At 34.6% G+C, this 13,873-nt stretch overlaps 2 protein-coding genes across 4 annotated transcripts; one reads left to right on the top strand and one right to left on the bottom strand.

The window, feature by feature from the left end:
• Window positions 1–3,994: 3,994 nt before the first annotated feature.
• On the bottom strand, window positions 3,995–5,850 carry LOC105127506 (40S ribosomal protein S15a-1). 3 transcript variants are annotated; one of them, XM_011028840.1, is made up of 4 exons: window positions 5,747–5,850; window positions 4,970–5,110; window positions 4,715–4,875; window positions 3,995–4,413 (listed from the first exon to the last, which is right to left on the bottom strand). In XM_011028840.1, the coding sequence occupies exons 2-4, from the start codon at window positions 5,100–5,102 to the stop codon at window positions 4,315–4,317; spliced, it is 393 nt and encodes a 130-aa protein (XP_011027142.1). In that variant the 5' UTR covers window positions 5,103–5,110; window positions 5,747–5,850; the 3' UTR covers window positions 3,995–4,314. The 3 variants fall into 3 exon arrangements, with proteins under 3 accessions (XP_011027142.1, XP_011027141.1, XP_011027140.1); XM_011028839.1 differs by having other exon boundaries at window positions 4,970–5,113; window positions 5,747–5,842; XM_011028838.1 differs by having other exon boundaries at window positions 4,970–5,107; window positions 5,747–5,803.
• A 3,316-nt stretch (window positions 5,851–9,166) lies between these two features.
• LOC105127507 (transcription factor bHLH123-like) lies at window positions 9,167–13,290 on the top strand. The gene is made up of 10 exons (XM_011028841.1): window positions 9,167–9,369; window positions 9,880–10,038; window positions 10,247–10,304; window positions 11,026–11,138; window positions 11,275–11,369; window positions 11,862–12,059; window positions 12,267–12,347; window positions 12,472–12,537; window positions 12,630–12,689; window positions 12,796–13,290. Exons 2-10 carry the CDS (start codon window positions 9,990–9,992, stop codon window positions 12,892–12,894), a joined length of 819 nt encoding a protein of 272 aa, XP_011027143.1. The 5' UTR covers window positions 9,167–9,369; window positions 9,880–9,989; the 3' UTR covers window positions 12,895–13,290.
• Window positions 13,291–13,873: the final 583 nt, after the last annotated feature.

Below are 13,873 nucleotides of genomic sequence, written 5' to 3' on the forward strand. Positions count from 1 at the left end.
GTCAATACTGTCTGTGATCAATATGGATGTTGCAGTTATAATTTCGAGATGTTAACAAATTGACATGACAGTTTATCAAGACAATTTTTTTTTTTTTTTTTGGTTGGGATGATCGAGATCATGTTAATGATCGGTAGAGTCACGGGATGTGAAAGTCCATCTACATATCCAGTCCTCTTGTCATCTAAACAATTATTTTAAGTGACTGGAATCTCCAGGAAAGACTTTTTACCTGGCCGCTCGGAGAAGATCCGAGTTATATTGCAATTCTAGCTATAACCATGACATGTTTAATCTAAATGAGAAATATTGTTATTGTAACTTTTCAAATAGATATTGACTGGATCGGTTGTTCCCGCAACTAAGATAAATTTTTTTGACAGGAAAAGAAAGGGTGTTAAAGTGATAAAAAATCTTTTTTAAAAAATAATAATTAAAATAACATGAATCAATTTTTTTAACAAAATAAAAGATTATTTTAAATTCTATAGAGTTGTGCATAAAAATAATTGAAAAAAGAACAAATAAAAAAACATCTTTAACACTGAATCAGATCAAAAATTAATAAATCATATAAATTTTTTAAAAATATAAAGATTATCTAGATAATTTAAACACCACCATAAAAAAAAAAATATTTGATTATCAATATCTTCTTTCCAAATAGCATCACCATGCCCACGCTACACCCATGCTGTTATACTTGCAATGCACATGCTAATATATATATATATATATATACATATTAAATCAACAAATTAACCATTATTCACTTTGGTTATAATAAAAAAATGATGAAAATATAAAAAAATCCTTGCACACGAACTAATTAATTTTTTTAATAATAATTTGTGTTTCATTAAAAAGCTAGAATTCAAAACCGAGCTTTTTTTTTTCAATTTAATTTTTTTCGTTGTGTATGTTCACAATTCAAACAAGAGAAGGATATACATGCTCTAATAAGACTTTTAGAGTTTTATATCTTATGCTGTGAAAAATAATATAGATATCTTGATTTTTAAAAGTTTTTTTATCCTGTAATCCAATCAAATTGAGCGATTAAAAAAAATTATCGTCGCAATCAATTAAAAGAAATCAACTCGATTATTTTTCCTTTTCCTTTTTCGAGGGGATTTACTGGGGCCTTCAGATCCCAAATGCTCGCTTAAACCACGAAGCTCTCTCGAAACCATATCAAGTCCAAAGCAAGAACGAGGCCAATTTCTACTGGACATGTGAGCCCAGGTGCGCTCCTACTCAAGCAAAACCTTAAGCCCAGCGACAAAACTCACGCTCATAACCTTTTAGTCTGGTCCAAAATTAAGGTCTCCCCGTGTACTCCACAGTTGTTTTTCTCGACGACAACCGAAGCACTCTGTTTCAAATGAATTAACGATTAACGCAAGCAGGGTAGAAACTGCTGGCCTGTACGATGCATGTAAGTATTTCTTTCAATTCTCTATTCATCCAAGGAGAAATTGCATTAGCAGAAATTCCCACTCGTTTAAATGGCTCATAACCTTTCAGTCTGGTCCAAAATTAAGGTCTCCCGGTGTGCTCCGTTGTTGTTTTTCTCGACGACAACCAAAGCACTCTGTTTCAAATGAATTAACGATTAACGTAAGCAGGGTAGAAACTGCTGGCCTGTACGATGCATGTAAGTCTTTCTTTCAATTCTCTATTCATCCAAGGAGAAATTGCGATAGCAGAAATTCCCACTCTTTTAAATGGGGCCTATAGTACATAAGCATAGGCTATACTAGGGTGATATGTCAAGCACGAGAGTTGTTCGAACTTGAGGTAGGAGAATGAAGCACAATTTCTAATTTTTTCGGACACCAAACAAAGTCCAATTGTTATGGTTAATTTGACTGATCACGTCAGGAATTACATAAGAGGAATTACGATACTGTTTGGAATTGCGTTTCAAAAGCGTTTTTAAAAAAATTTGAATTTTTTTTTATATAGTTTTGAATTAATATGTTTTTGATGTTTTCAAATTATTTTGATGTGCTGATTTCAAAAATAATTTTTAAAAAATAAAAAAATATTATTAACATATTTTTCTAAATAAAAAATATTTTAAAAAACAAAATTTGACCGATCACGTCAGGAATTACATCAGAGGAATTACATCAGACCAACAACGGGCAAAAAAGCCCTCCCAATCACGCTCTACATCAGACCAACAACGGGCAAAAAAGCCACAAACTCTGTACGATCAGCAAAGCGGCGCATATCCACCAGCTCCTGACGCGAAGGAACACCGAAGTGAATAGCCAGAATATCTTGCGTATATTCCACAATTGTCTGATGCCTCCCTTGAAATATTAAAAAAGTGAGCAAAAAGTAAAGCAATGACACTTAAAAAAAGTTGTGCTTCAAAGCATATGCTTAGAAGATCCTCTCCCACACCACCAACACTACAAAAACCCCACCACCACCCCAAGAGACATCCCTTCAATCCTTTCCATGGCTCTTTCTCTTCAATACTTCGGTCTCTGCATGAATCCTCCCTAGAGCCCCTATACATGGGCGGTTGCAAGGCTGGTGGTTGCGGGGAAGGTGGCAATGGAAGCGGCGACAACGAGGAAAATGAAGAGGATTGTTATGTTCAAGTAAGGTCATGATGGTTTTTACACCATTAGGGCAACTACTACCTTTGGCAATGTATCCACATCACTATGGCTTGACATATTATTAGGCCAATTTTAACCTATTCTATCATCCTTGCATTTACTCGTATATATTGCAAAGGAAACGCGAGTTCAATTCCCACATGCCTTCTTTTATATGATTTCTGCTTTGTCTTAGGGTTTGAATTATGCCATTGTTCCCCAATCAATAAACAGCTTATGTTTAAACACAGTGTGAATAGGGACCTTTTTTGTCACTACAATTTATTTATTGTGTCATCCCTGTTTCTTCTTGCAAAAACTGAAAACATTGACAAAATAAAGAGCTGGAGGTTTTACAACCATCCTCTGTTGCCGATTGTCATCTCAACTCAGAAGGCCATTCGTGCGAGGTGCCCACTAGACTGGGTACTTATTGGATTTTACACGATCGCTATTTAACTTGAGCTCTGCGGTCGACAATTGCACCGAGTGATTAACGGGAAAAAAAAAAATATATCGACGTTGCTCCCATCAATTATAACCTATCATTAAGGCAACATCAAGAGAAAAACGTGTCCAGACTGGTTCTCCTAAAAAGGTTTCGAGGATAGCATCCAGCCATTTAGATCATTTTAAATTAAACGTTACAGACAAATGGCGGTGCTTCGATGGTACAAGGGGTATTTTCAGGTAACCAACCTGGGATTGTAATCACGCGATGAAAGAAGGAAAAGAAATCAAACCTGGGAATCACGCGATGAAAGAAGGAAAAGAAATCTTTTAAATCTGTTACTAGCATTTCTTCTAGACTATTCTCCTTGAGTGACCCCTTTACTCTAGCATGAGAGACAGAAACGGTGCGGATTGAAAGTAAAACGGCGTGCTTTTATAACGGCTATAATTATTTGAGACCTGTCCTCCTCCCGAAGTTCAATACGTGCAACATTCAAGCGAGAGGGTTTTATTAACCCACAGGTCACAAGTGCATCTATGCAGATCTTGGGTCTCGAGTTCTCTATGCAGACAATCTACACCTAATTAGAAGATACATGCGGATTGCCATGGGAGCCCAGTGGCTTGAACTAAAGAGAAAACCCAGCCCCACTTTGCTGTGTAAATTCTCTAATCCAGTACATCATGCATTTTCGCATGATATTTCATTAACATTCATCCCTCCAATCTCTGATTATAAACGACAATTCACTACCAGAAAAATAACACAAACCTACTTGCCGCACACTAAAGAAGCTAGAACACAGATAACATCAAGCACGGTCAAGTTTAGTTTAGGTAAAAACTGTTTTCCAGTAACGGTTTAAGACGAGTTATCATGTAAAAGTGCTTCCCTGTATGAAAAATGAAAGCCCACCACTCCATGGGAAGATGGATATGCAATGGATCCTGAATTCTAGAAACTAGAACCAGTAACACAAAACATCTCAATACTTTTCAAGGATCAGATTCAGACTTCAATTCCCCGCATGAACATGATAACCAACGTAAGCTGCTATTAGATAGATGAGAGCTACAAAACACATTGGTGACTTAATTAATGTGAACACAACAGCTAGACTATGGAAAAAGCATAAAAACAAACAACGCATGGAACAAAATCCTATTGTAAACAAGTCTCAACATACATCCAAAAAGTTCTCATAAATGGGACAACTCGCTCTCAAACCAGGAAAAACCCAGCTTAGTAGAAGAAACCAAGCACTTTCCCACCAACATTCTTCCTTCTAGCTTCCTCATGGTCCATAATACCAGCAGAAGTTGTGAGCACGATATATCCAAACTGCAATGACCAAGTCATTAATGTACAGTCAGCACAGCAAAGACATGACCAGAACCATAATTGGAAACAAGAATAATCACCATTGATTAATTATAGTTTACTTATAGATTCCATCACATTACATATCCTCATACAGATAAATATTGGTATGAGCTTCATTAAAATTTAAATCGGTTTTCCATGTTTGCAAAAGCATTCGGTTGCATGATCCTGATGCATCCTGTTTGCAGACATGATATTTGCAGTAAAAGCAGATATTGGAATTGAAATTGAAGTGAACTCGTTCACTTCATGAACTGACCTGTCTTGAGGGGAGCAACCTTGCAGTCCAGGTTTCAATCTCCTTAACACCAACATCAAAACGAGGACTGATAACCCCACATTTGTTCAACCTTCCATTTAGTTCGACAACGATTTTACCAGCCCTGTGATCATCAACAAACTCGAACTCACCAATATAACCTACAGAGCAGAATCCAGAAAGAATTACATTTAATTTACAAATCCAAAATGAAACAACAGCTAGAAAGAATACAAGTAAAGCATGGATCATTACCATGCTTTTGCATCACCAACAGAAATTTGATGATCACTTTTGAGGAAGGCCTGATCATGACCTGGCGCTTCCCACGTTTCTCTGCATTGTACATGCTCTTCAGAGCATCATTCAAAACACTAACTCGCACCATTGTTGCCGCTGGTACACAAATTTAACAAGTACAAGGTCAATGACTGCCAAAAGATTTTGAAATGCACATTACAAAATGTGTTATGGAAAGCAATTACAAACTTTGTTTTCCACTCTTCAATCACAACCATTTTAGGACAAGGTAACTAAACCCAAATCTCAATTCTACCTATTTCCCAACTTTCAAAAGAAAATGAAAACAGAAAATAAATTGGAAACACATAACAGGATATATAACAAGCTGGAGAAAACCAAAAAAAATATTAAATTCCACATTTTAGAGAAAGCTGATCACAAAAAGCCAAAAGAAAACATAAAAGAAATCAAGTTTAATCAAAACTGCTCTTTTTTTAGCCTTGGATGGCATATAAGGAGTTGATACAAGAAACCAGGCTTCAGTATTTCCCTTCTCATTTTCTATCACCAAAAGGACAAACAGAGCTGATGAGATCCGCCTAAACCACATGACTACACAAGAATCGATCCGAGAGCAATCTTTAAAGGGAAACACACACACACAAACAGAAGCAATACTCAAGTCTGTTGAGCTACGATGAGAAAAACAAAATAAAGGACAATGCCATGTTATAAAAATCAAATCAAAGAAAGGATTGATGAAAAATCCATGACTTATCTAAGACGTACCGGGAAGAGAGGCAGAGAGCGAACTGCAGAGGCGCCTCCTGGTGAAAACAGCGAGAGTTAGGGTTTCGAGAGGGTGAACATGTGAAATATTGTGTGTATATAAATGGTGGGTTTTGAGCTGATTTACTGGATTGCCCTCGTATTAGGTTTTTTCAAAAGTTGGGCCGGATTTTACTTTGTTGTTCGTCGATCGAGAAATATCGGGGCCTAACTAATTAATCCTCTCGTAATGAGTGGATCTTACATGAGACTTATTAGTGAGGCCCATTAATCAATCGTATGGTCGATGGGCTTTAGGAAACTGATTTAATGAGTTTCCATGGGCAAAGCATGTATTTATCCTCTACTGTATACATTTTTGTGGACCTCTTTTTAAGTATTTTTAGACTTTTTATAGATTAAATAAAGTTCTAGCAATGTACAGGTGATTTAAGAAACTTTTTTTTTTCGGATTTAATGTGATTAATAAATCTAAAAATAATAAAAATTGAGATCAACCTATTCTCTAGATTTTAATTAAAAAAGTAAAGAATATATTTCAATGTTTGCCTTATTTTCTTTCATTCGAGATGGATAAATTTGCATTTTACATGTTAATGATTGATTTATGTTATAATGTTAATATTATATTAAATATACAATGGAAATCAAAAGTTTTAAAATAATCCATCCCTCTTAGCAAATTATACATCACATTTTTTTGAAGTAGTGTTTTTATGTCGGGTTTAGATGTATTACTAAATAAAACTCAATATTTAAAGCTAGAATTAAAAAAAAATTATAAAAAGCAGGCCAATCATTTTTTTTCAGATTAATTTCTATATTTATAAAAATATGAAATTACCTTAGAGTGAACTCGTTAGTAACTAAAAAATTAATTTGATATACCTGCATCAACCATTTAAAAAAACTTTAATATCTACACCTACAAAAACACCAAATCATCCTCAAGTCAACTTGCTAATAATTAAAAAAAAAATAGTTTGAAGATACAAGAATATCCCTGGTTGTCAGTTTATAAAATTTTTCTTTTAAAGATATGATAGTGAATTGATTTAAATCAATTTTTTAAAAAAATATGTTATTAAGTGTGATATAATATTTATAAGGTGTTTTTAAAAAGCTAAAAAAAGAATTATTATAGATTAGTATGATAATAATAAAAAACCTCGCTTTTTTTTTTATCAGGAAGTGCAAAATAGTAATTAAAATATTATGATAAATAATGATATATATATCTAGATGTACAGTTAATTCACCTTACATCTTAAGTTTTTCTTTTTTCTTTTTTCCTGGCGCGTGAGCTAAAATGATCAGTATATGGATTATCCTGGCCTAGCTAGCCATGCAGTGGGGAATTAATTTGGAAGTGTAGACGTGGCTTTTTTTAAGTATGATAATAATTTTTTATTTTTAAAAATTATTTTTAAAATCTAAAAATATCAAAAATATTTTTTTAAAAAAGTACTTTTAAAATGCATTAAAATGCAGTATCAAATACACCCAATCTTTTTTAATTTATAAATTAACTAAAAAATGTTACTATCATGAACTAAAATAGTTTTCAAGATTGTTGAATTAAACTACAACAAAAATGTTACTATCATGAACTAAAATATCCAATGCTAAGAGTTTTCAAGATTGTTGAATTAAACTACAAAAAGTAACTTCAATATAATCTCAAATTATACGCTTATTATTTTTATGAATACTAAAAAATAAATTGTTTCAGCTGGGATCCCATAATTTTAGAGAAATCTTTATCGAATCCCCTATCTTTATCCAGTGATGAATTTCATCCTACCGGCGCATTAATTTCTCAATGTGTTCTTCTGTATACATGGAGCTTGACATTCGTCATTACAAATTTTGATTAAATTAAAAATTACAGCAGATCAGGGTGATTGGAGAATAGTTAATTGCAAGGGAGTCACCAACAATCCAAGGTAAATACAAACACCAGGACGTTGACAACATATACATGGGTATAATTACAGGTGTTGATCACCGGAGAACTTCGTGTTTATTATATATAGGTCATCGCAACCTATATACTCGTGCAAAGACAAAGAAATACATAAGCTTGCATGTTGACAATATTCAAGTCAACGTTATATATATATATATATGTATGTATTATTTTTAAGATACGTGGAGGTATTGTGTGTTTAAATTTATACTCTTGGATAGCTTGTGGATATTCATTTTAGAAAATTTTAATTTCACCATCTATTTATTCTATTTTATTTTTTTGAATGATTAATCGTTTTTTTCCTTTTTCTTTCTAGTTTAGTGCATTTCCTTGCCTAAAAGTATAGGATATCAACTCAAATATTATCAACTGATATGTGAAAAATAAGTTGTTGGTGCGACCCAAATTCTGATCAAGTTGATTAATGTACATGGATTAGTATGCTTAATGACTTATCCAATGACAAAATTGCCACGATAGAAAGGGAATAGGTCAGCATTAATCCTTGTGTCCAATGGCCAGGAGGATTAAGCCTCGCCGGGGCATGAGCCGACAAGCAGCAAGAACCATGCAGGGAAGACAAGATTTTTTTATATCTACTTCGGAGTAAATATTGTATCCCAAATTGAAATTCATTTGAAGATCTAGAGCTCAATTTTAACATGAAGCTAAGTGCTTTAGCCGTCTACACTATTTAACGAAAGATCAATGCTAATCTCATGGTTTATTGGTAGTCAAATTAAAATTGTATTTTTTTTAAGAAAAAAAGATAAGCTTGTCCCAATATAATATATTTTGCTGTCATAATAGCCTTTTTCGTCGAATTTTCCAGTTAAATCTTGGTTAGATTAATTTTTTAATATTAAAAAAAAGTGTATGTTTTTATTAAAGAAGGTAAACTATAATTTCTCCGCTTAACAATCTACCTTACTATTCCCAATGATGGTATCAATCCAATGGTACTTGATTGACCCATTCATGAAAAATTAGCACTTAATTTGACCTTTTTATTTATTTATTATTATCTGTGTTTAAAAACCGAGGCTGTGAAAACAAAATATTAAACATCCCTTTGGTTTTCCTCGTCAAAGCATTACTAATATTTTATTTAAGAAAATAAGTGTATTTTAACTTTTATCCCGAGCCAAGACAAGAACTCGCAACAAGCCGAATCCAAAACATCCAATATTGTCTTCGTAACTGGCCAGGTTGACGCCAGGGCCACGCATGTTTTTACTTTGTGTTTCTCTAATTACACAATTAATTAACTCATCGAATCTTAATAGAATACTTAATTTCCACTAATCAAAACAAGTCAATATGAAAAGAAAGGGACAGCATCGAAGAGGAGTTAACTGCCGTTCAGAGCCATTCCACCTACTTATTGAGTTTGTTCTTTCTCCAGACGAGTCACCCTGTTCCTCTCACCATGCAACAAATAGACTCGAGCTTCGCTGTGCCCACAAAACCACTCTCTCTTCGAAGGGAAAGAGTCGTTGCTATACTCAAACAAATCCTACACGATCATATTTACATCAAGACAATAATTTCTCCACTCAAGAGTCTTTTTAATTAAGTTGTTACCAGCAGGCAACAGAGCAAAGAATACCATCTTAGAGCCAGGAGTTATTTTTCTGTCTTTCAGACTGAGGTGGTGAAAGCTCTTGATTTATTTACGTACATTACTATCTTTTGAACATTTTCTTCTCAGTTTAGGTTATGGTAGTTGTTTAAGGATCTACGAGAGACATTTGGTCAAAACCTGTTAACACGAGAAGAAGAAAGCCTATTATTGCAATGCACTAGGCTTAATTACTTGAATTTATTTTGTAAGTTATAGCATGTTCACATGGACGTCAATAAGCAGTTGCTTGATCAAAACTGATTCGCATGTTCAAATTTAGTGGTTTTTTCTTCTCTTCAAACATCACAGCATGCTTATGCAAGGCTGGAATTTTCACTTCCCCTTCATTTTCAGTCGTTGTTGGACCACTTTTAATCCTTTTCCATGACAATAAATCTCTTCTTCCAGCTAAGAAGAGCTTCAACATCGTATGCTTATAAATTTTATTGTATATATGCATTTATATGTTGCTTCCAATTTGGCTTTATCATAATTTAATTAACTTCTGCCCTCTTATTTTCACTCTTGTTTCATCAGGTCACTGCGTTTAGAGCAGAAAACAAGCCTTTGAGTTCAGGCTTCTGGTCAGGAAACATTGATTCTTAAGAAATCTCATCGCAAAGAACATATAGTTATAATTTCTCAAAATGAGGAATGCTCTTCTTCCAACAGCATCTTCACACCTTTACAACTTCGGTAATCATCTTAATATCTTAAGATCTTCAAGATTTCAAAATATTTGGCTAGCTTAAACTGTGATTGAAGAGGCTCTATGTGAACAAGCTTGAACCGGACCAGAGTCCTTGATCATCAATTGCCTAAAAAAATTAGTAATATACTCTTGAAAGAGGGATTTGGGCTATCAACGATGTGATGTTGTTTGTATGTAACCAATTTGTTTCAGGGAACAATAAGGTTCAGAGGCCAAATCTGGAAGTCTCTATGTCAATGGATGCCAAAATGTATGTGTTCTTGCTCTCCTTGGTTTTTTTTTTTACGAAGAAGAATCTTAAACAAGAAAGGTGCTTTCTGTTTGTTTTATTTGTCAGTGGTGAAAATGATTTGTTAAAATCAAGATCCCATTAAAGAAAGACAAGTAGAAAGTTACCAGTAGTTCTTTCAGTTCATGACCACATTGCTGATACAAAAGACAGTATTTTTCGAATTTCCTCAGGATCATGTTAATTTAAACTATTGTCCCTTGAGCTTTGACTTCGAGTTTCCGTGATGCTGGGCTGTATTGTCTCGTTGTAATCAGTATCTCTTCTGTACTGTTCTATGAGAAGTGATGGCATGAACATACATGAACGAAAGGAATCTGATAGACTCATACCATTCAAATTTAGGCCTACATGATGTTAAATAGAAGTTTTCTTTTGTTGTTTGGCTCAAATACAACTAACCACATTCAATGTCAAACTTGAAAGCACTTGATGTAACCCTTTTTTGTCAATGCGATTTATTACACCAACCTTTACTTGACAAGCTTCTTGTATGTCTTGTTGTGAACATTCTAAGTAATTTTTTTTTTAAACATTTGGATTAGGTTAGAATTTATATGGACAATATAAGCATTCAAAGTTGAAGCTTCAACTTTTATAATAGGAGAGATTCATCCTTATTTGTGCTTAAAAGATTAGGCCCACTTCTTGTTAATGTTGCTTTCTGATTTCCTTTAAGCAGAAATGTCCATGGTACTAGCTTTTATTTGGACTCCAAAGTCTTCAATGATGGCCACCAGCTACGAGATGGAGGCTTCTGTATTCCTTATGAATCCCTTGCTAGCCATCAACCAGGTTCAGTGAATCTCCATCCATTATAAACTTCAGAAAATATTTCTCAATTTTGCCTGATCTTGGAGTTCTCTTTCCACCCTGCTAACCATCTCAGTTTCCTATATCCTCCATTTAATGGCTTGTTTACCTTGTTTAGTGGCTGGCTATCAATCTGCATCCTCTACCTGCAGCAACATCCCACAGCAGTCAACGCCACTAAGCAAGAGGGTCTCTATTACAGATGTTCAAATGGTAAACAATACACTATTTCCTGTTACTAATTCGTGTGTGATGTGAGAAATATTTTCTAGATGTTCTTGTACATTAAACTAATTATGGCTTAATTATTATTATATTTATACAAGGTAATGTCTCTAGTTCATCTCAGGCCTCTTAATAAATCTTGTCATATTTTGCTAAACCACTAGTTAATGATCATTTGAAAAGATTAGTGACAATCAATGCAAGAACAGAAAACGATTGAGTGAATTAAATTAAAAAACAGGTCTAGCTTGCATATCCCTCATGGAATATAAAACTCATTGGATGTTAGATAGCATATAGAGCAGTCCTTGTCACATATGGACTGGAAAAGAATATATTATTGAAGAACTTGATGGATAATTTTTTGTTGTGGCCATCCTAATGGACTTGCCTGCACTGCACCACAAAATTTGATTTAATAACAGTCTGTAGAACAGCAAAGTAGAGTATCAATCTCCTAATCTTACCCTTGTTCTTCAGGACTTTCAGGCCATGCAAATGAGGAAAAGGTCAATTGATGAGCTTACAAACCTACTACTTCAAAGAGAACCTAACGATCTCATTGAAAACAAGACTGCTTTGAGTACATGGAAGACTAAAAAGAGAAAGAAGGATAATTCCCCTCAAGAACCATGGAATCACCAAGCCAGAGAATCACTCAGCATCCAAGAGCAAAAGGTAGGAAGTGCATGTCAAGTATTAACAACAAGGGAAATGAAAGACCAAAATATGAAACAAACCAGAAATAGAACCAAAAGAAATAAAAACTGACAAAAACTTCATCCATTTCCAGAACATGAAAAGCACAAAGTTTTTTTTTTTTTCCCTCTCCTTCTAACCAAGCATCTGTTTTAAGTTCTTAAGGTTTTCTTTTTTGGCTGGCAGTTGCAGGTGCCAGTGAGAAGAAGCAAAAAGCTGAGTGACAAAATCACAACTCTTCAAAAGTTGGTCTCTCCATATGGCAAGGTCAGTTAATCTATATGTAAATAGATAGCATTCGTTTTATAGTTGCTGCTTTTCTATTCCTCAAGTGGAAACATTTATTCCCTTATCATCTTAGAAAACCGATTATGTTCTGGTTTTATTGCAGGCAGACACTGCCTCTGTTCTACTAGAGGCTTCTCTTCACATCAAACTCCTTCAAGAGCAAATCCAGGTATAAATCTGCTCAGCTAATTATTTAGTAATGAATTATTCAAATGTTGATTAACCTTTTTTTTATATAAATTATTCCTGGTTCCGGTACAGAATCTGTTTCAGATGCTGACAAGCTCACGCAATAGTACAAGACCTATTCAACAGTCACAGGTTGCTAGATTTACACGAGATCTTTAGCATTTTAGCCATAGATTAATTCATTCAAGCATATCTCTATCACTCTAATACTTCTGTTAAAAACTTGCGCATATCACAGGAAACTGACGGTGAACTGCGAGACCTGCAAAGTAGAGGACTTTGCTTGGTTCCCATATCGTTTATGCAGAAAAATGACTCAGCAGCCAGACCAAGTTGATCCTAATTCTGATCCAAGGAAGATCGTCTATGCCATAAATTCCTAGTTTCTGCCCCCAATTACACATATTTAGCTTGACCTCAACACAGCAGAATTTTCTTCTTAATCCACTTTAAAGCTCCCATTATCAAGGAAACTAGTCACTTTCATACTTAAGGGCACCAATTTTGATTGGTATTTGGTGGGATATTAAGTTTTTTGTTATGTTTGGGGACTTGACCTATAGAGAGATCTGATTTCTTGTTCATCTGCTACTGCCATTTTACTCCTTTCCATCTTTTTTCGTTAGGCCTGTGTGTTTCCCTTGTCAAAGTTTCATGAACATGTGGTACTGATCGATTCAAGTGGGGCTGCCCTCACAATTCACAATTAATTTGAGGCCATCAATTCACAGCAGCAGCATTCCCCTTTCTCTTTCTGGACCACAATCTCAGATGCATGAAGTTTATAAATTTTGATTGTCTGAGTTATTTTTATTGTTCAACAGGATTTTTATTATTATTAGCCTAGGCTCTGTTCAAATTTCTAAAGACCAATCCTTAATCCTGACAAAACTCGTCGGTTTGGGCCTCAAAGCCCATCACAGAACCATAGAACATGGGTTACAGCAGTCCATCATAACCCAGCATAAAACGTAGTCGTACTGACTCAATAAAAGCTAGTTTCACCGCCCAAGAGGCGGCACTCTTTCCCACCATATTCCAAAACGTGGCACCATATCAATGGATCAAAACGCCAGCGATCACTGACCGTGACGGTAATACTAGTGAAAGAATCACCACAGACACAAATACCAAACGTCAGAGAAAGGAAATAAAAAAAAAAAAAGGCCACCACAACTTTAAATTTGTTCAAACCCAACACAAACAAAAAAGTGGAAAAAAAAAAAAAATTAAAGGGGAGAGAAAAGGAAGAAAAAGAAGAAGTCTATCTTTATCACCTCCTCCACCTCTCCCTCCCCCCCCCCCCCACTCCCCTC

Source organism: Populus euphratica, unplaced genomic scaffold, assembly GCF_000495115.2.
Source record: "Populus euphratica unplaced genomic scaffold, PopEup_1.0 scaffold13.1, whole genome shotgun sequence".
NCBI classification, from domain to species: Eukaryota; Viridiplantae; Streptophyta; class Magnoliopsida; order Malpighiales; family Salicaceae; genus Populus; species Populus euphratica.